General features: G+C 36.6%; 1 protein-coding gene across 1 annotated transcript in view; it reads left to right on the top strand.

Annotated features, from left to right (window-relative positions):
* The window catches only part of wnt9a (wingless-type MMTV integration site family, member 9A), a 33,153-nt gene extending 14,013 nt beyond the window's left edge, over window positions 1–19,140 (top strand). The window contains exons 2-4 of the mRNA XM_038301607.1: window positions 5,959–6,218; window positions 9,564–9,826; window positions 15,399–19,140. Of these exons, the coding sequence (XP_038157535.1) occupies window positions 5,959–6,218; window positions 9,564–9,826; window positions 15,399–15,890 (1,015 nt within the window). The 3' untranslated portion in view covers window positions 15,891–19,140. The remainder of the gene's footprint in view (window positions 1–5,958; window positions 6,219–9,563; window positions 9,827–15,398) is intronic.
* Window positions 19,141–22,616: the final 3,476 nt, after the last annotated feature.

Genomic DNA, 22,616 nt, shown 5'->3' with positions numbered 1-22,616 from the left:
TGCTATAAACACTTTTAGTTTTAATAGTTCCATATCAGAAAGCACCTCTTGTAGAGTAACACATATGTATTTAGTTTTCTTTCTAGAGGAAAGTTAATTGATCAAAACAAATTTACTGAAAGTTCTGAAGGGATTTGGATGTTATAGCTAATTGCTATCTAACCTTTAGCGATAAGTGTTTTTTTTCTCAATTTTCTTAGGCTTGTAATATTTCATGCATTATACTGAAGTTTGATTAGCAGATCCCCGTTTTATGTCCAGAAGTTGCCAGCTTATGTAATCTGTCTGCTGAGTTTGTAGATGATATGAAGTTGTCAGTCTATTCTTTTGATATATACTGTAAGTAACTTCAGCTCAAGTTTTCATATCTATACAATCATGTAATGGATTTTAGATCTAGTTATTAACAGTCTAATTATAACTTTAAATATAGCACAAATTCAGCTTGTTTTGTCATTTTTACTGGCAAGCTATTTATGCAGCCTCAGTTAAACTGAGTTGAGAGACAGATATTGAAACTGAAGCATCGGGCAAGGATTGCTTTTAAAGGATTGCTCCCCGGGACAATGGCAGCCCACCGTTCCCCAAGAGGATGGGTTAAATGCAGAGGTAAATTTATCCAATGTGAGTTCAATACATTCTATTATTATTATTATTATTATTATTATTATTATTAAGAACAAAGTGCAGATGTTGTCATTGACTGTATGGCATTGCCAGTGGCTACAACAGGCAAGGAGGCACAGTGAAGTACTGAGCTAAAGGTACTTTCTATGGGAATGAAAAACAAAGAAACATACAAGAGATAATATTGATAAATCAATGGCCCTTTCTACAAAAGCATAGCATAACCTAGAATCACTGGAAGAGGAAAGGGAAAAAACACAATAGTGACAAGAGTACTTTGCACTTGAAGGAAACAGAGGGAATATACAATGGCAGAGAAAGCCATATAATAGGCTAAGTAATGAAGAAGGACACAAATCTATTGGAAAAAATAAAAAACACAAAGTAGAAAGCAGCGATGGCTCTGTTGGTGGTGTTTTCCTAAAACAATATATATAAAAAGTCAAACTCAGAAGCAGTGAGCAAGGTTAACTCTCTGAAGCTTGTAAAACCATGAGCTGGTAAAAACAGGAAACTATCATTCCTGCTCATTCAGCTGAAGCATGGTTGAGTCATGGCTACAAACTAGGATAACTGTCTTCTTTGAAGAAGCTGTTAAACAGTTGCTTTCATTTGGAGCATTAGGAAACCATGCTAAATAAAAAGATCTGCTTTTAACTGTAAAATTCTCCCGCAAAAATTCCTGTGTATGCATGTAAAAAATAATGCTCTGTTAGAGCTGCAATTAAGAGCAAGACTTCAAAGTTGGAATAGTTTTCATCTATAATTCTATGGTGTTTAGTTCTGTATTCAGGCCAAAGTATAGAGGTTTTAAGAATGTTTTATGTTGTAGGGCAGGGGTCTTCAAAATTTTCCAGGCCAAGGACCCCCAAACTGATGGTGAGATGGAGCGGGGACCCCCTAATTATATATATTGTATGAAATTGTGTTATATCAAAATGGTCCTACACTCTATTACATAGGGAGTAATGTAACGAAAGTAATTTCGCCCTGGGATTATTAAAGTATTTCTGATTCCTCTTTGATGGGACAGGTATTGTGAATGAAACGGTTCCCAGCTTGAAAGATCTCCTGTGTGTCGCTGAATGTGTGCAATGATGGCTGAGAGACATCTTCTGCCTCCATTTTTCTGTTCACTACAGTGTTTTGAATTCATGTTAATGTGTATTTAAAGATGATTCAATTAGTGGAAAAAAAAGCAGGGGGGAATATGAAAAAAAAAAAAAGTAAAATCAACCAAAACTTTTCGCAGTACCTCCGTGGGTTTTTTCTTTTTTAAATTGAGACTCTCAGAACAGAGTAAATGTACAGTTTATATACCCTTTTATTAAAGACAGAAAAATACAGCTGCCACAGAATAGATTAAATTAGACATAAGTAATAATAAATAAAAACGAGCAAATCATGACATTTATTATTCCTTCTTTCAATTTTGTGTTATTTGACTTACTAGTGTGAATTTATAATTTTCTGTAATGGGAGAGTATGTAAACTTTCACGCAAAACTGTAGACTAAAAAAACACAAGAAAAATCAAAAACAATTTGGAGAGGACTGAGCATCCCTTAAAGCCTTTCTGTTTTTATTCTTATTGTGGTAGGTTTTATATTTCACAAGATATCTGTAAAGTAGCAATAGAGTATTTTCAATACATATTAACATTAGGCTATAGCATATATGCCAACTGTTTTCTTTGCTATTTTAAGATCACAATTCCTAATGTAGCCTAATAAGATAAAGCATAAATTCAGATCATATTTTTCTTAAATGCTCCTCTTGCTTTGGGTCAGACTCTTTTTATCATGCAAGGTTCTTCTGTTGTTGGTTTTATAGTTTCAAAAAAGAATAGGTTTCTGTACCATGAGATTTTTGTACCTCTGCTATAAAACAAAAAACCTTGCTGACAAAGTGGCGTGAAATGCTCTGCAACCTGTAGTCGGGAGGAGTGGTGTGAAATGCTCCATATGCATTTAAAGAGACTTAACCAGAACAACATTATGTAATTAAGATGAACACCTGAGAATTTAATATGGCAAATTCAGACCAAAGCATTACAGTCTTCTGCTGTCCTTAACCATATATCAGAATCACATCCAATCCCTGATTGAGTTACGGCAAGCAGAATTATACAGGTATGGATTTTTTTTAACACTTTTGTTGGTCTCAACGTGCGTCCACCTCATCTCTTGCCATGCCACCTTACTCTGATTGCCTAACAGGAAGCATTTATATGAATCAAAATGTGTTCTCATTGCTGACCTTTAAGTCTCTCCTTAAACTGCCATTATAAAGAGATGATACGTAAATTACTCTCTCCACTTATTGCATCTGCATTGAGTGTGAATGTACCTCTACAGGAGTTATTTGTTTCCATCCATCTATGGGCTCAAGTGATCAGTGAGCATGTTTCCATTCAACTGAAATGCAAATTTTGAGATGGTTTGAGAAATAAGGAAATGTGAATTTGCAGTGTTTAAATTAGGTTTGAAGTGAATTTGCCAAATGACACAAAGTGTAATGTTGTCATAAATCATAATCATCCACATTACTTTCGTCATGCATGTCTGTAGTAAACATAAAGTAGAGGCTACAATCTAGCCTGACTTATTGTTGTTTTTCTGTCATCCTAGTAATTTTTCTGTGATAAGTGGTTTGATTTGGCAAAAACATAGAATCTATAGAAGCAAGGGAAAAAAAAATAGTTTCTGAAGACCAAACTGGGACAGAGGATCAGCACCTGCTGTTGCCACAGGTGGTGGAAGAATACAAAGGAGCGTTGAAAGGTAGATTTGGTTCCAAGATTGAGCTGCAAACAAATAGAGAGACTTGGTACAGTAGCACATCATGCAGCGGATCAGTGCGTCTTTCTCCAAGCTTTTTAGAGCAGACTGGAATAAGAGAAGCACTACTTTCTGCAAGAAGAAAAAAAGTTAGAGATAACACCACACAAGAGAACATGGCTACTGACCACATCATGTGCAAAACACCATGTACTTAATTACCATACATACACCTTTTGTTCAGTATATATTTCATGTTATTGTACCTTCTCTTGTGTGGAGTGTGTATTTATGTTCAGGTTTTTCAGGAACAAAAATATGTCACTAGGAAGCATTTTTAGCTTTAGGATACTTTGTAAATATCTTGTCTTTTTTTTCTTTTCGATTTGGGTTGTGCAATTTTGGCAACTTTCTTTCTTGAATCTTTCATACAGGCTGTATGAACTAAATTCTGTTAAATGAGTTCATTCCTCGTTTTTATCTAAAAAACAAAAAAACAAATACAATAGTAAAAGTAATGCTACTAGTGATTTTTCAGAAGCCTTGCCAAGTTATTGTTTAGAGGTGTCATTACAATGATTGATATTTCTATGCGTTTGTGTATCTAGGTTTTGCTTAAAATTGTGGTCTTTCATTAAATGGTGCCCACATTGAGGTGATCATGGGAGGGGATTTGGGCTTTCTTGGATTTCTTGGATTTCTTGGAGGAAAATCATTTCACCCAATTTTAAAGCGATTCAGCTGCTCTGATTGTTTACCGCATTGAGCACCCTGAAGAAAAAAAACATACTGAAGCATCTGTAACCCATTAAGTCCAGTGAAATGACACTTAGGACTCGAGGGGAAACATTTCAGTCTGTTTCGTCAGTTATTGGACTTAATAAAACAAATCTCTAGCTAACAAACTCCTGTGACCTTATCTGAGAGGCTGTGCTGAATGTGAGTGGTGACAGATTCCTCTCTGTAAAGCGGTGCAATGGTTTGGAAAAGTAGAAATTGGGGTAGATAACCATGTTCCAGTTCTGTGTCTGAGATGTTAGTTTGACGGGCAACTTTAGCAATAGCCCTACACCTTGGCAAAAATAAAGCTTAATTTTCATCAAGATGTGGCAGTGCTGGGCTGCTCAGTGGCACAGTGGGTAGCACTGCTGCCTTACAGCAAGAAGGTTCCCGGGTTTCATTCTCAGCCCAGGATCTTTCTGCATGGAGTTTGCATGTTCTCCCTGTGCATGTGTGGGTTCTGTCTGAGTACTCCGGCTTCCTCCCACAGTCCAAAACACGTGTTCCCATTGTGGCCTGCTCCATTATAATGGAATGGAGTGCGAAGAAAAACATTTAGTTTGTCTTAATATAACACCAAGCCACCCTTGTTTCTTAAATAGTCGGACTCTTAATGGTTTTGTTTTCACTTTCAAATATTTCCAAGTGACGTTCTGCAGAAAGTCTAAGCGGTTAATATATTACCCTTAGTAGATAACTTACCTGATGTCCTCTTTTAGTGCAGTCCACTGTGGACATGCAGTGTGTGAGATGAGGCATATATATATATATATATATATATATATATATATATATATATATATATATATATATATATATATATATACACACAAAGTAAATTGTTTGTACAACCACCAGCTATTAGAAGAACTTTGGAATATGTCCTTACCAGTTTTTTCACTTATAATTGGATTTGATTACTGTCAAACCACAATGGTTGTATTCATTATAAGATTAAATTAAGGTTAAATGGACTCATTGGGGAAGTAATAGATTCCTGAGGAGAATAGACTGTGTTACATTTTCTTTTTGGTATAAGGTGTAAGGCAGCTTAATAAAAGTGCATAAACAGCAAAACATTGTTTTCACATTGTTTCCACTTCACATGTATTCCTTACATGTAGTTTCTTGCTGAAATTTCTAATAAAATACTTACCTACATAAATTAAAACATATTGAAAAAAATCTTCCAAGGCACTTTGAGTCAGAAGAAGGTGTGTTTTAAAATACCAGGCTTTTCCAATAGGAATTTAAATCCTGCTGCAATATGTTTAATTTACACAACATTACTAGGAGTGGCACGTCACTTAGCATGTGATAAAAATATGAGGACACAAATATAGAGACTATATGCATGTTGCATGTACGTCACATTCGGAGAATGCCATTAAGTGCTTTCCAACATAACATTTGTTAAAATTTTAATATCTGGTATAATTAGGTTTCTGTGTGTTGTGTTTTTACTCACTTTACAGAAATTAAACTGATTTCAGAAACTTCTGTAAAACACACGTTTTCTTTCCTTCTGTCCCACTTAGACAAGCTGGTACCAAGATGTATTTAAGCTTCTAACAAATACTGATTTTCCCTAAAGATTAACTTTGCTCCAGTTGACTTTAACTGAACATTAACTAGGCTTATGAACATAATATTTTCCAGCTATTCTTCCTGTTCTGTTTGTGCAGTATAATTTGAAAACTTGATCTTAAAGGGCTGCAGGATCCACAACTTTATAAACCTTTTCCCCTCTCCTTTGTGTGTTCTCACTGTAGGTTGACTGGTAATGAACCATTATCTGTTCTGCCACTGAATTCAATACCAGAAGAGACCATGGGCAGGGCCCACTTCAAGCTCTGTGACCGTCTCAAGCTGGAAAAGAAGCAGCGGAGGATGTGCAGACGAGACCCGGGCGTGGCAGATACCTTGAGGGAGGCCATAATTATGAGTGCCTTAGAATGCCAACATCAGTTTCGCTTTGAGAGGTGGAATTGCACTTTAGAAGGGCGCCATCGGGCCAACATATTAAAAAGAGGTGAGAGCAGATAACAAATTACGTAAATTTTTTCCTTATCAATAGAGGTGCATCAATCCATTTTTTCTGATCCTATCTGATACATGGGCTTAGCGTACCGGCTGATTTCTGCTACCAGTCTCATACTATTGTTAAATAAATTCACAACATAACGAGCCATGTGAGTAAAGGGGCAATGCTTGATATAAACTTTTTTTAAAGGTGACAAATTAACACAGCCAGAAATCATCACAACGCATTGTGTGTGTGCTATGAGCGATGACATAATCAGTACTCCAATAATGCAATTAAAGTCACTAGATTGCAGTAACTTAATGCTCTGTATGATATCTATAAAAGCTGATGCATCTTTAATCTATACCTACTTATTATTGCTTAGTCATGAAATAGAGAACATAAATTGTGTGCAAAATGAAACCCTAAAGGAAAATTCGAGATATTCAAAGTTAAAGATGTACTTGCATGAATAGGTAGAGCCTTTGGTTAAAAACAAAAAAAACAAAACATCAGAATTAAACCACTTCATGTCGTGATTTTGCATATTAAAGTGTGTTAATTTCAGTTTTAGAACATTTCATCACAATTTACTTTACAGTGACAATTGTATCTGTCTGTATACAGACAGATTGGCTAAACAACGGAAGATAGAAAATAGCAACAAAAAATACCCCATCAGATTGCATGGAGGTATTGACTTAACATAATCCACTCCTTCTGGGTGAGTATGTAGCGACAGTGGAGGGAGAAACTCCTTTTTAGCAGGAAGAAACCGTCTCCCTACTGTGGCTCAGTGTTATTGGCCTACTGGCATGGCTGTCTGTGGTTTTGGGAAGACAAAGGCAGACACACCAAAAAGGAACACAAAAGTAATAATCCATAAATGATTTGGTTTCAGAAGATAGTTGCTCAATAGATTTGTATAGAAAAAAAACTGTTCTGAGCCCGTTTCCTGTCCAAATGGATGAAAGAAAGCACATATAGTTATACTTAAAGTTGAGCAAGTAACTCAAAATAAGTTGTTGAATATGGTCTATATGGTATCTTTTTCAGTACCAGGATATCTTCCGCTTGGCACAACTGCAATCTATTATCAGTTTGGGTCTTCCTCACTGATCACACTGGTGCAAACCACCATTATACCTAGGTGCAATCATCGGCAGAAATTCTTGGAGTCATATTTACTAGATATTCCTTTCAGATGGTGGGTTTTCATTGATTGCCTACTGCTGAAATATTATGAGGTTTTTTGACAACAAAAATATAGCCGAATTAAGGGTATAAATAGGCCTGTAGCCACAATATTTAAAGTATTTTTCAGTTGCTGTCAGCATGTGGCTTCGTCCTACAAAGTAAGTGTAAGTTATCATTATCAGCCTTGGATCTGAAGGTAAGGTTTTTAAGATGACACCTCAATATTGTGTTTATGGTTCTTATTTTGAAGTAAAAAAGTATGTAGCTCTAGGTATTGATCTAAAGGAAAATTATTGCCTGGTTGAGACCAGTTGCTTGGAATACAATGGGTGAAATAAGTATTGAACACGGCACCATTTTTCTCAGTAAATATATTTCTAGAGGTTCTATTGACATAACATTTTCACCAGAAATCGGTAAAAAAAATCCATGCAATCCAGGCATACAAAGAACCCAAATCATAAAGGCAAAGAGAAAAAGTATTAAAAACCACTTACTGAAAGTTATTTAATACCTTGTTCAAAAGCCTTTGTTGGCAATGACAGCTTCAAGATGCGTCCTGTATGGAGAAATTAGTCACCTGCATTGCTCAGGTGTGATTTTGGCCCATTGTTACACTCAGCAGTCTTTAAATGTTGAAGGTTTCATGGGCCACTTCAATGAACTCTGATATTTAGCCCTTTCCATACATTTTATATTGGATTCAAGTCAGGTGATTGGCTGGGCCATTCTAGCAGCTTTATTTTATTTTGCTGAAATAATTGAGAGTTTCCTTGGCTGTGAGTTTGGGGTCATTGTCTTGCTGAAATGTCCACCCACGTTTTAACTTCAACTTGATGTTCAGTCCTCCAAATTTCACTGTTGGTATGGTGTTTTTGGGGTGATGTGCAGTGCCATTTGACCTCCAAACTTGATGTGGATTATGGCATCCAAAGAGTTCAATTTTGGCCTCATCTGACCAGACTATATTCTTTTAGTTTTTCACAGGTTTGTCTGAATATTGTGCAGCAAATTTTAAGAGGGCTTCAAAATGCTTTTTCTTCAGCGATGGAGTCTTGTGTGGTGAGCGTGCACACAGGCCATGGCGTTAAGTGCATTACTTATTGTTTTCTTTGAAACACTTGGACTTAGACCATTCTATTGTCACTTTGTATACACAGAGTGTACACAAAAACAAAATTTCGTTTTGTACAGCTTTCAGACACTGAATGAACACAACTGTACCTGCTAATTGCAGGTCATTTTAAATCTCTCCACTGGTAGTCTTTGGTTCTTAAACAACTCTTCTGATATTCTTTTCACTTCTCTGTTAGAAATCTTGTGAGGAGCACCTGGTCATGGTTGGCTTATTGTGTAATTATGTTCTTTCCACTTCCGGATTATGGCCCCAGTGCTCACTGGAACATTCAAAAGTTTACAAATCCTTCTGTAACCAAAGCCATCAATACGATTTGCATCATATGTTTGCAAAGGTCTTGAAAAAGCTCTTTACTTTTACCCATCATGAGATGTTTCTTGTGTGATACCAGAGACACCTTCTTATAGGCCATCATGTGGGACTGAACCAGCCGGTATTAATTTGCACTGACAAGAGGCAGGATTGCTTTCTAATGGCTTTCCATGCTTTTGCACCTCCCTGTCTTTACTAGTTCAATATATTTCCTTGTGTCATTCCACATTATAAAACATAACTTAATTTCTGGATATCTATGGTGTAATTTCTTTGTATCTGTGGATTGCATGGATTGTTATCGACGTCTGGTGAAAATGTCATGTCAATAGCACTTCTACAAATATATTTGCTCAGAAAAATGGTGGTGTTTGATACTTATTTCCCCCGCTGTAAATGATAAATGGCTAACCAATTTCTGCTTTTCTAAGTCAGTGTGACTGCTACACTTTTATTGGGTAACCCTTCAGAAAAAAAAAATCTTTATCATCAAGTTTGTGATTTATAAAATCATTTTTCTATTTGTAATACATAAATGAGCTGAACCTAGGCTGTTATATTTTTCGTTTGTATCACTTATCCTCCAGATTTTGTAAAGGAATTCATAATCTTCCTGAAATATTAATACCATATTTTTATTCCTCTTAACTGTTGATATTTAAACTCACATCCTGTAATTCACCTTTTCTAAATGTTTTTTCTAGGATTCAAAGAAACCTCCTTTTTGTATGCTATCTCCTCGGCCGGCCTAACGCATGCCCTAGCCAAAGCTTGCAGTGCAGGACGGATGGAGCGTTGCACATGTGACGAAGCCCCAGATCTGGAGAACCGCAAGGCCTGGCAGTGGGGAGGCTGCGGTGACAACCTCAAATATGCCAACAAGTTTGTCAAGGAATTTCTTGGCAAACGCTCCAACAAGGACCTGCGTGCACTGGTTGACACGCACAACACAAATGTGGGGATGAAGGTAATGAAAGGTTTTCTAGATCTTCTTTTTTTTCCCCAAGGAAAAAAAATATCAAGATATCTTCCTCTTTGCATAATAGCCTCTTATGGGTTCTACTGATCTTGGGCAGGCTGTTATTTATGAGCACCAGAAACATGTCAGAAATCTGTGTAGGGAGTAGCATTAAAAGAAAGCAAAATTTATCTCTAAATAATTTCATAACATTATAATTTCACAGATGTCAACCTAAATTTTCCTTTTATTAAAGTAATAATTTCCACTGCTAACATGAATATAGGTAGAGTTACAGCACAGATAAATCTAACAAGGATACTGATTAAAAACAAAATGTAATGGAGCAGAGGCCATTTGGAGAAATAAAAACCATTTGAAAAGAAATGTAGGCTGTTAACCCCAAGCACCATTAAACATTTAGCTCTCCTCTCTTGAAATTTAATTTGATCCAGGAACCTAAATATAACACAGACTACTGCACTAGTTGAGAACCCCAGGATGCTCCCTGAGTGCTACACAAAGCTGCTTGTTGCTCCCTAATGCCTGGATCACAAGGCAAGATTTCAAAATCATCAGATGATTTTCAAAACCTAAGAGAACCCACATACGTCAATAAATGCCCAGATTTAATAGGTTTGGTCCCATTGTGTGTGGTTTACATGCACGTGGAGAAATCACTCATACACTGACAGATTTAACTACATGTCCAACAAGGAAGAAGTAATAGCAATACTTAAATTTCTAATTTAGAAAGAAAGCTTTATGATACGAAAAGCATTGTTTAAAGGAGTGGAGAAGGCGTAAGCAGGGGATCTAGTTGCTAAACTGTTAAACTGTTTTGTTTTTTCTCTCATGAGATGCTTTCTGATTTGCTACATGTCACATTCAATAGGTTACTTCCTCATCTGCGCTGGGGGAACAGTACACAAGCCAGGCTGTTTGGCCAAGACAATCAAACAATCATTTTGAATATCCCCAATTTGAGGTTGAAGAAGTACTGATACCCATCCAAGCAGACCAGATTTACTCTCTACACTCAACACATAGCAGTATTGTCTTATTAGACTTTATTTAAAATTTTTATCATAATCATTGCTTTTTAAAAGGAGAAGATCATATGATTGTCAGGCAAAGGGATTGATTCAATGGGATGGGGACTAATTATATTGAAATATAAAATTGCAAAGACAATATAACAGAGTACAATCTCTAAAAGGGTTCAGCTTGAGGTATAGAAGGTAATTTGTAAAAATTATTTTTTACATATTAATTAAACATATGTATCAGATTGTAACTATTTCCTTACAGCAGAATATGAGACAAAATATGTGAGAAAAATCAAGCTCCTCTGCCTCCTCCCGGTGGTCCTACAAAACTCCTGATCAGAAATCACTGATCAGAGCCAGGAGGAATGTCATAGCAGCGTCAATCACACTTGCTTATGCTCACAATGTGTGCAGCATTTAAACTCAAGATTGTCAGTGTGCTGCAGCAGTCATTTAATCTCCAGCATATTGTTGATGTTTCGCCCCCTCAACTAAATATACCCCAGAAGTCACCAAGCCCTTTGAAGCTAAGAGCTACTTCATGAGTACTACGTCATACAAAGGACTACCAATACCGACCTTTGAACTTGAGATTGTTCACTTAAACTTCATGTAAAAAACTTCAAACCAAAAACATTTTTTTCAATGGTCATTTTAAATATAATTTTCAAATCTCTAGAGAGAGGGAAAAGCAAGAGTAACTTAAGAAATACAATTCGAGACACGACTCACTAATGAGTGCTATTTTTAGAAGAGGTTTCAGGGCCGTTCATGTGGTCCTTGAGGAAGCCCTGCTGCCAGTGGGCAGCACATTGGTGAACCCAACTATAGCCATTTTTCGCCATTCTCAGTGGCCAAGCTACTGTAAGTGACCTTTATGGGAGGCTCTTATGTGAGGAGGGAGCTGTGGAAGGAGGGCTATAGGCAGCAGAGAGCAAGGATGAGGGAACTGAAAGGTGCTTGTTCAAGTGTTAAGTCAATGGTTTTCTCAGAACTCCCTATTGCAGCTTTAAAACACTACTTGTAAAGTAATTAAGGCTATGTTCACACTGCAGCCTGAAGTGACCCAAATCCGATTTTTTTTGCCCATATGCGACCTGGATCTGATCATTTCATGGCTGTCTGCACAACATCGATCTGATTTTTTCCAATCCAACCCAGGCCACTTGGCTATGTGGTCCTGAATCTAATACGAATCTGAACTTATAAAATGCGACCTGTGTCTGAACGGCCAGGACGGATTCATCCGACCTGAACGTCATTGATACCCGACGAAGGTCACTATTATGCGTCTTGCTACGCAGAAGCGGCAAGAAAAACAACAACCATGGCAGATGATGATGTGGACAGGAGTATTTATGTTTACCCATATTGAAAAGATTGTGTTTTTAAGGTTGGAAAAGACCACTAGATGTGCGCCGGCACTACCATCCATGTTTATGTCCGGAAAAAAAAACACTCTGGCCTGTGACGTCATTGCGTCCTCTACTGCGCATGCGGGACACTTGCATTGTATGACTGCAGTTCACACAGGAGATCACATACAAGTTGCATATATTTGGAAATACGAACGGCAACATAAAAAAATCGGATTTCGCAAAAAAATCGGAATTGAGCATCAAGGCCTGCAGTGTGAGCGTAGCCTTAGACTGATCAAAGTTAAGACTACTGTAAATTTGGTGAAGTTGAAACCCAGTCATTAAACAGTTATTGGTTTCTTACTTATATTTCCAAGGTTAAAGCCCCATATATGCCCACCACAAATCTGATCTATTTACCTGGAATCTAAAGAAGCAATGGTTGTGATTTGTCCAGCCAAACAAAAGTTGGAGTCTGGTTTGTATTAATTTTACTCAATTCAAAATCAGATATTGTTAAAATGCACTTCACAAATGTCAGCTTTAACAAAATTCTTCTAAATGGTTTTCATTTATAATCTTTTATATGAATGCAAGTGTGATTTGCACATATTGAGGTATAGGGGCCCACCAAATTAGCTCTGAATGTATTCCGTGCTCTGAGGAAAAAAACTGGAATGTGCTAACCTCTGCACCAAACCTTTTTAAAAGCTGACCAGTCAAATTTCCTTGACCTGCCGCTGTGATGAATATGCAGTTCCTGTTCCCTGATCTCTTTCACAGTCAGAGAAAAAAAACAAAAAAACAACAGATTTTCTCCAAACCACACTTAAGACATTATTGCAGAGTTTAGATCTTTTATTGCTTTTACTTTTTAAATTGTAATGAACTTTGGCTGACTGCTAAGTTACGGTAGATAACATCATTTATTGTGGTCCTAGAAGTAGAAGTAGACACCTTGACCTTTCCATATATTGTCCCAGTACAGAGATTTCTTTCTCAGGTGGCAGAATTTGATGACTGGTCAACCTTTCTTTCACTTGAAAAATTTAGAAATAAAGGTGACGGGGGAGTTTGGAAGAAAAGCCACTGGAAGTCTGTTTCCATTATACCAAAATATATAAACGAGAGCAGAGTAAACTTGTAAAAGAAAAAGAAAATTTCCCAATGCTTGTATAATAAACGTTAAGCCCTAGAAAATAAACCTTGGTTTTATTTGTTACCAAATTAAAACCTCAATTTATCTAATTATTCAGCATCCTTTTATTTTTTTACAGTTCAGATAAACTTATTGACTTTATTAATGTTTTTAGTTGCTGGTTGAAACAATAAAAATTTAAATCTGAAAAACTTATACAGAGAAAAGACAATTAGAGAAATGTTTTGATACAATTACTTGGTCTTTGGCTCTCAGACCTCTGCAGGAAACATAGCGCGGAATTTTGATAGATATGCATTAACGGGAGTAAAGAACAGGGCTGTTTCCCCCTAAGGCCTGAAACTGGTGGTGGAGTGGAGATAGATGAAGTTGGTCAGTCTGTAGACTGCTGGTTAGTGAGACGGTCTGCTGAGCTTTATGGGGAGATCCAGTGGACTGCATGAGCTGATACTAGAGCTTCACTCAGGGACCTGGAAGATAGAAGTCCAGTTTGGATAACACAGGTTGAGAGAACCTGTCCATGATGAGCAAGCATGAAGCGACAGTGGAGAGGAAAAACTCCCTATTGGGAAGTAACCTCTGGCAGAACCAGGTTTAACATGGCGTGTCCTGCCGGACCGGTTGAAATGAGATGCAGTAAGAGTCCAGGAGTAATGAAACTCTGATGAAGTTTTAGCTATGATGAAGGAGGGGCTGGAGGTGGGTTGAAACAGGGTCATCTGAATGAAGTCACACAGCGCAACCACCGTCTGCACACTAGGTAGGAGACGAGTTGCAGATTGGAGGCTTTTTAAGATAAATTTGGATGCTGATTGGCTTTCGTGGAGGTGTGGTTCAAAGCTGATTGGCTGTGTCGTAGGTGGATGAAGGCGAGTAATCAGTTTATTTAATTGAACTTCCTCCTAGGCTCAATTTGAGTGTTTTCAAATCTTGTGAAAAGATGGCATTAGCGATCAATAAACTATGATTGCAATGGCTGGTATTTAATGGTGCTCTCCAGCTTTTTCACTATTACACATTTTGAATTATCTAAATTGACCAGATGCCAAACAACTGTAGAACAGTCCCGCTGAATTGGTTGCATCCATAGAAATGTGTTGTTTCATGAATTGTAAAAACAGCAGATAGCTCTGTGAAATCTGTTCTTGCATCAGCTATAACAATGGTTGGTTGGAACAGCCACTTATTGACAGCAAAGAAAAGGTAGCTAGATGAGATCGTCAGGCAGTCAAGGTATGTCCAAAATGTCCCCTTGACTTAGTGCAGATGGTGGGAGACAAAAGATCTCTTACAAAAATACCATAAATCTTGGACTGTGACTGTGCATGAAAGTGTTGCAAAACTGAGATGCTCATTCAGTGACAGACTACTGAATCCTAAGTGCTGGAAGAAGTATTTTTTACAGATCCGTCCACTCAACCACTGTTAAACTTTATTACCGTACTAAAACTGCTCCCAAAAAAAGTCAATGTTTAATTTTCAGGATTTTTTCTTGTAAATACACATTCACATTTTTCACAAATTTGAAATTAACCAAATTTCAAAATAATATTAGTTGATTTATTTTGCAAAGAAAAAAGGGCTCTGGAAGATTTTATGATTTTTATGGCTACTATATGCATTTGCACGCCACACTTTTTAAATTAAATATATAAACATTTAAAAAAACAATGTATTCACAACTATGGAATACTTAAATTAGTCGAGCATAGATACCAATAAAATACATTAAAATGTGTGATTGTAACATGACAAAAATGTGGAACACTCCAGCTGTGTAAACACTTAGGTCTTCATGGAACACCCAAATGCTCTGCTTTATGCTACAAGCCAGAAGCAAAGCATGATATTGACCATTTGGTAAAAACAAATAATGAATTTAGAAGGTAGCCTAAATTTCATTGTTTGTAATTTTCATGCAACAGTGTTCGAAAAATTTCAAATAATTCTGGCCTTAAATTGACTCCTCCGGATTTTTTTTTTACAGTTGTTAACAAACCTCCCTTGTGCTCCAGGTAATCAAGGCGGGAGTGGAGACAACGTGTAAGTGTCATGGTGTCTCTGGTTCCTGCACTGTCCAGACTTGCTGGAGGCAGCTCCTGCCCTTCCATGAGATTGGCAACCGACTGAAGCAGCGCTATGAGACCTCTGTCAAGTTTGGCAGCCCCACCAATGTTGCCACTGGAGAGGGAGACATCTCCACTGGCCGAAACCATCAGCAGCAGCAGCCATCCCTACCTGGTCCGAGCGATCAGATTCCCCGCACTATGGACCTGCTCCACATTGAGGACTCGCCTAGCTTCTGTAAACCCAGCAAGTACTCAGCAGGCACTGCAGCACGTAAATGCTACAAGGACCAGAACTGTGATGCTATCTGTTGCGGACGGGGCCACAACACACAAAGTAGGGAGGTGACCGGGCCCTGCCAATGTCAGGTGCGCTGGTGCTGCTATGTCGAATGCAAGCAGTGCACGCAGAGAGAGGAAGTCTATACCTGCAAGGGGTAAAGCATCAACTGCCAGTTGTGCTGCAATCAGTGGAGTGAGTCAAAGATGGTTGGGCTGAAGTAGACTGGATGGTTTGTTCTCCTCTGAGGTTGTGCTGCTATTGTCGGAACAACGTTCTGCCGAAAAAACTGAGAAGCAAGCCAAAAACGCAAAAAGCACTTTGATGGATTAATGTGTGTTGGAGTTTCAGGGGTCCTGCAGAATAAAACTTTGCTAAGACGACTAACTGGGTTACTATCTCAAGCTTTTTGATCACAGTACTGCTGTGAGGAAAAAAAAGACTTTGTTGTTACCTGTTTGAGAAATCCATTAGCAACATTTTCTAAAAGAATAATAACCCAGTTGTAAAACAAACCTGAGGATGATAACGCAACAGCCTTTGTCTAATGGGCTTTGCCCAAAGAACAGAACAATGTGTGCCTATTGTGATATGTGTGCGTTTATTTTGGTGGTCTGTAGTGATTTTCGTGACAATATTTTTATTCCAGTTAAAGTCACATTCTGAGACGTTGTACAGAAAAAGACAGGGTGTAAACATTACTCACACATATTTACACTCACACTTATCGTATGTTTGCCTAAGTATGTAAAAAACAAACAAAAAAAACAAGTTATAATTTAGTGATATTATACAAGCCACTTATTGTAAAACAAACCACTAAAAACACAAACATTTTGTTTGTGTACCTTTTCTCTCTTTGTTTTAATCAATCTGACAAGTGCCTTTGGAAAGCAACACAGTTGTGTTTAATGGCCTTTTATGGATAATTTATAGATCCTTTGGGACTACTCCTTTAGCAGGAGGATTTGTTGTCTTTTTTTAGTAATGTAATATAATAACTGTACATACATTAATAGAAAACAACTAAACCATTCAGTTTAGGCTATTCCTAGCCTTGAACAAACCAGTGTTCAGGGAATAACTTAAACCACTATATCTACAAAGATTAAACAATATGAAAAGTGTATGCAAACAATTTTAAGAGATAATTAAGTGGATTTAAGCAAACATTTTTGCAGCAGGTTATCATTTAAACAGCAGACATGTGGCATGTGACTCCCATCAGACTTTATGGAGTTCTGTGCAACTTCATATTTTTTTTATAGGTTTTTCTTTTTATACTTTATGTTGTAAAGAAGACTGTGGAGAACAGTAGGAATGTAACTCCCTACCATTTCCCTGTTTGCCTCTCCTCTGCAGCTGCCACAATTTGATTGAGCCATATTGCAGTGTGTGCAGTAGAAGTTTTAACAGTCTGGGCCAGCTGAGACTGAATTTTAACCTGACGGTGTGCAAATCTGCTCAAGTGAATAAGGTTATGTCTTGTAGCTACCATAAAAAAAAAATTGAAAATGCTTATATTTGCGTGAGATTGCCCAAACTGATGCCTAAATGTAATTTCACTACTGTTTTCTATAGGAAGCCTGTAAAGTTGTATTTGTATATGAGTTCATTTACATTTTTCTCTGACTTTAAACTGACGTAAACACATTTGGACTTAATCAGACTCTAAAATACAAAGTGTGCTAACAGTGACACTTGAACACAAAAGTTTAGAATTTTAATCAATGTAAAAAAGATTTATTTTAAAACCTCTTCAATCAGAGGTTATGCCACTACAATACCAGAACACCCGTTACTATAGGAGGAGATTATTTTGGTGTTATACATCTTCAGTAAAACAGTACAAACAATAACATTTCACATATTCTGGTGTGAATTAACTACTGAGTAAAGAACACATTTTTGTATTATAGCACCATTCACGCACTGAAGCCCAAATGCCCTTTGAAGTATTTTAGACCTATATTTATGATTACAATCAAGTGCAGAATTTTTTTTATTTAACTTGTTTTTCAGATAATGTAAATAGCAATGGTTTCTTCGCCTGTGGTATAAAGACAAAACTAAGGCACATGTTCAGCTCGCATAAATATCTCAAACAGACCTGTAGGGAAAAAAGTGTTATTTGGTTCTGGAGTTTATTTGTTTTAATGCTGCAAAAAACAAACCAACAAACAAAAGTATAATAAGTAGACTATTGAGATTATATTAATTCATTATTCTAACTTTGGTATTGAATTCATGCTTAAGGATGGTGGACCTCATTTGGCTTGAAAACTAAATTCCGAAATTTTTGATAGGAGATGGCACTCCAAATAAAGACTGGTTAAAACGCATACACAGAACTTTGCACGCTACATGGTGACCATAATAGCTATGCTGAGACTCTGTGCATAAATGCCTCCTCCCCACAGCTTCTGGTTGTTTTTTATATTTTTTTTCCACATTTGCTTTGGCCCAAACACTGTGAGCCTCACTAGTCTCAAATTAAATGGATTTGCAGCGGATATGACAAATACACCAATTTCACATAGAGTGCATTCTTTAATGTGTGTTATTGTTTGTACATAGTCCTACAAGTTTTCAAGAGAAAGAGGAGCATGACGCATATTACACAGTTATCTATGTTCTCAAAAACAAAGCTCTGCACTGTTTAGTATTCAGTGGTTCATGTATAAACTTATATTTTATGGAAAAGATTAAGATATAAATTATTTTTTCAAAATATGATGAGCATGTGTTTAGTGTAAATATATGAGTATATAAAAATGTTAAAATGATTTTATATTCTTGGTTTTATACTTTTTTTCTCATGGGTGTTTGTGCCTTTTTGGGGTGGAGGATTTATAAAGCAACATATTTTAAAATATTGTATCATTACATGTCAAAATGGATATTTAAGCACTAATAAATCCTAAAAAAAAATTTGAATCAACGCACCTATAGCTATTTAAGATAATCGCAATCATCAAGAATTCTTTATTGAGTGAGATCTTATTTTTCATGAATACGTTTTTAGTTAAACATCTTAATTTGTTATTGTAGCCATCCAACCATATGTCTCCTACAGTGTTAACCAATGACCACACCTGTATGAACAAATTTATACACAAACTTCTTAGTGTTTGGTTAGGATTTATGCTGTGTTTATCAGACACATAAAACACACCAACTATGTATTTTATTTTTTGTAGAACTATGATACCAGCTGTGTTTTGTCCATGTCCACCTATTTTTGTCTTATGGGAACTCTAAATTATTTTCCCTCTACCTCATGTGTATAGCTTGTAGGTATAAACAGATCGCAAATGACTGGTAAGAATGTATTTAAGTTATTTAACATCTTTGTATAACAAAGGCAGAACAAAAAAATTTGAAATAATAAATGAAAGTTTAAAATTGTAACTTTTGCAGTCTCATCATTTGTAGATTAAAGTTCTTGATGGTAAAGTGCATGTATTTGTATAGAAAATGTTCCAGGACCTCAAAGAGCTTCCCACTGCATTCAGTCATTCATGGCGGTTAGCTACATTGCAGGTACACGGTTCATCTGCAGTGGCAAGTCTGCCGTACAAAGCCACTACTAGGCCCTCTGACCATCATCAGCAGGCAAATACTGCAGCACACAGACCTGGGGTTCTGTCCCTTGGTTGGAGGACAAACTCCTGCATCATATCCTACTTTAGTAATTGCTATTATAATATCACTGCTTTGTCAAGTAATATTTTTAAATGCAGTGCATTGTAAAAGCTTTATTAATTTTGTCTTAACATTTTTCACATTACAAATATAGACCTAAATTTATGTGATAGAGCGACACTACATTGATGTAGTGGGAGAACAGGATTGTATTTCTTTTCTTAAACAAATGTTTGAAGAGTGATGTGAATATTAATTCAACCCTTATAAGACTAAATAAGAAATGTAAAAAAAAAAAATGAAAATATTTAATTAAGGGGTGTTAGATGGTCTGGGTAGAGAAAAACTATCACCTTATGGGTAAAAAATGGCTTTTTGTGGTGAAATTCAAAGGTTTGATCATTAAGATCTGCTATGGGTCATGCAGCCAATGCATCAACTTGGAACAACGCAGCCAATTTTCACCTGAGGGAAACATCAGGCTGAAGGTATAGCATACAAAATATAAATGCAATCGATGGAGCGCCTATATCAAGTGATTTTGTCCCCTGCCCAGCTAAGGCTGTCAGCTTGTCTGCATACACTTCGAGGTCAATTTGTTCACCCACATATACAATGCATTTTATTGCAAAATTTAAACAAACTGTAAGCTGTTAGCTATAAATTAATCAAATAAGTAATTTAAAATGCTAATAGTCACTAATGCTCTATTTGGTTTATTCTATCTCAAGACAGTGGTTAGTGGTAGCCTAGTGGTTAGGGCATTGTGCTTGGATCCCAGAGGTTCAGAGTTCAAGCCCCACTACCATGGACTGCCACTTTGGATCTCTAAGCAAGACGTTTTACCCCCACACTGCTCCCCGGGCGGCGCACAATGGCAGCCCACTGCTCCCCAAAGGGATGGATTAAATGCAGAGGGACAATTTTTTTTGTTTATACTATGACAATGTAATGTCAATATAGTTGAGTTCTATTCTGCTTGGAGTCGTCGTCCTTTTTTAAGATTTAGGCCTGAGTTTGCTTACAGCCAGTATAATGAGTTCTTCCTGGACTGAATCATACTCTACAGCTGAGGTACAGTAACCAAACCTTTTTAACCCTTTCTGACCCACAAAATAGACTAAGAAGTTGGTTGAAAATACACTTAGTTTGTCAAAATCAATTAGCCATGGGTATTCTGACAACAACTAATGTGTTTGGTTTTGTCTATTTCAAATGTGTTTTTCCCCTAACACTCTAAAATACAAATGCTATAATTCTTGTTTAGCTTGTTTTGTTAATGTAGTAAAAGAACTTTGGAATCCATTTTTTTCTTATTTGTTCACAAGAAGTTAAGGAAACTAAGCTGTTTATTAACACTATCAGGGCATTTTAAATAAGGGTTGCCAACTTTTTTTTTCTTACATTGTAGACAAAGTCACCAAGCTGAGTAATAATATTTCTTTACACTTGTATCGACAATCCTGTCGCCTTCTCTGCCTGATATTTTAGATTGCTTCCAGCCAACCCCTTCTGAGCTAATTAAGCTTGGTCTTCATAAGCGTCAAATTCTGCACAACTTTTTAAACTAAATGTTCTGTCCTACTTATGTTAGATCTGTGGATTTTATCAGAATTCCTGGATTCGATTAAAAAGCTGGATGAAAAAATCTTTTGTCACATTTTGCAGGGTCAACAATAAGAACTTACAGGGTAAGAAAGGAGCTCCAGACTGCTGTAGTGATTCCTTATGGAAGTACAGCCTTCTGTAAAAAAAATAATACAACAAACAAGTTCCACAAATGCCAAAACCTGAAACTTTGGTTAAAATTTTTCTGAAGTGACTTTGTCTTTATGCATAATTTTCTTTGTCTCTGTGATACAAAAATCCTCTCTGAACTTTGTGAACAATTCAGTGCAAACAGTTTTTAAAGTGGATGTAGATGAAAAAGTTAAATTTCGGTCTCACCTAAAACCTTAAAAGTTTCACCATTTCCCATACTTGACTTTTAGCTAATTTTAAACAGAAATTATTATAGTTCTCCTTTAACCATAACTTTCTTCTTGTCACTCTCCTATTAAAGTCAAATTTTCAAAACGCGTGTGAGAGCAAGCAGGAGCACATTTCTCCTCGTGCACGCTCGGTTTGCATCGCTCATACAAAAGAAGATTTGCTATTTTTCCACTATGTTAGACTCACCACCGGTAAGTGAAAATGGGGACGAGCGCGTAGGACGGACTTAGGTAAACATTTCACAAGAATGATTTACAATTAGGAGGACCACTTATTTTGAGGATCCACCCGGAAAAAGAACATTCTTCACTACATCCTTAAGGTGAATGGCCATGTCTCAGGTTTCCTGTTGTCTTATAGTTTTCTGATCATAGAGGCTTGTGGGTGGAAAATGGTTTCAAGGTATTTTAAAATATTTGCTAGGCAAAATATGGCTTATTTACTCTAATAAACCAAAAATTCTAAATTAAGTACGTAACTTTCCTCAAAACATCGCCCATGGTTATTGAAATAAAAATCAGCTACTGGCTTTTCTGTAATTTGCTATACTTCTCTGTGCCTGCCATTTAAACTCTTGACTATCACTGAACCATTGTCCCAAAGAATATTTCCCAGGAAAACAAATGTACAAAAACATACCATCACCATTTTTTTTTTTTCAAAAATGATATAGTGTCTAGTACAATGCAAAGGCAGCAGGGTGTGACAAGAAGCTCTATATTTCAATTCTCTTGATTGCTGTTAAAATTCTCTAAGACCTGACCTTTTTACAAAAAAATGCATTAAGCCAAGCCAAAATTATTGTATGTTATGAAATAAAATGTCTTAGAATCTTGATGAGTTAGGTGTTTATAGAAATCTGATATACATTTGTAGGGTCGTTCCAGGATTATGCAGCATGAGCCTAACTTTGCTTTGACATTTTATATTTATTTAGTTTAAACAAACCAGAGATATTATTGTTAACATACACTAAACATTACTGAAGCACAGAAGTTTTAAATTGGTGTTAAACAAATTTTCCATAAAACTTATCTGACAATGTTATAATATTTTTGTTTTGGCTTTACTGTATCCAGGCATGACATAATTCAACAAGCTCTCTCCCCTGAGTAGATAAGGGTTAGAAGATTTCAGAGTTTTCTCTGTCAACAGTCTCTCAAATATCTTCAGGCCCGATCGCAAAGCCTCAAAGCCCCATTAATCCAAAAGAAAATTGAATTTGTTATCATAGTCTGTGAATGGCAGCT

Source organism: Cyprinodon tularosa, unplaced genomic scaffold (genome assembly GCF_016077235.1).
Source record: "Cyprinodon tularosa strain WSP-4 unplaced genomic scaffold, ASM1607723v1 ctg47, whole genome shotgun sequence".
NCBI lineage: Eukaryota > Metazoa > Chordata > Actinopteri > Cyprinodontiformes > Cyprinodontidae > Cyprinodon > Cyprinodon tularosa.
This window is presented reverse-complemented; position numbering and strand designations above follow the sequence as displayed.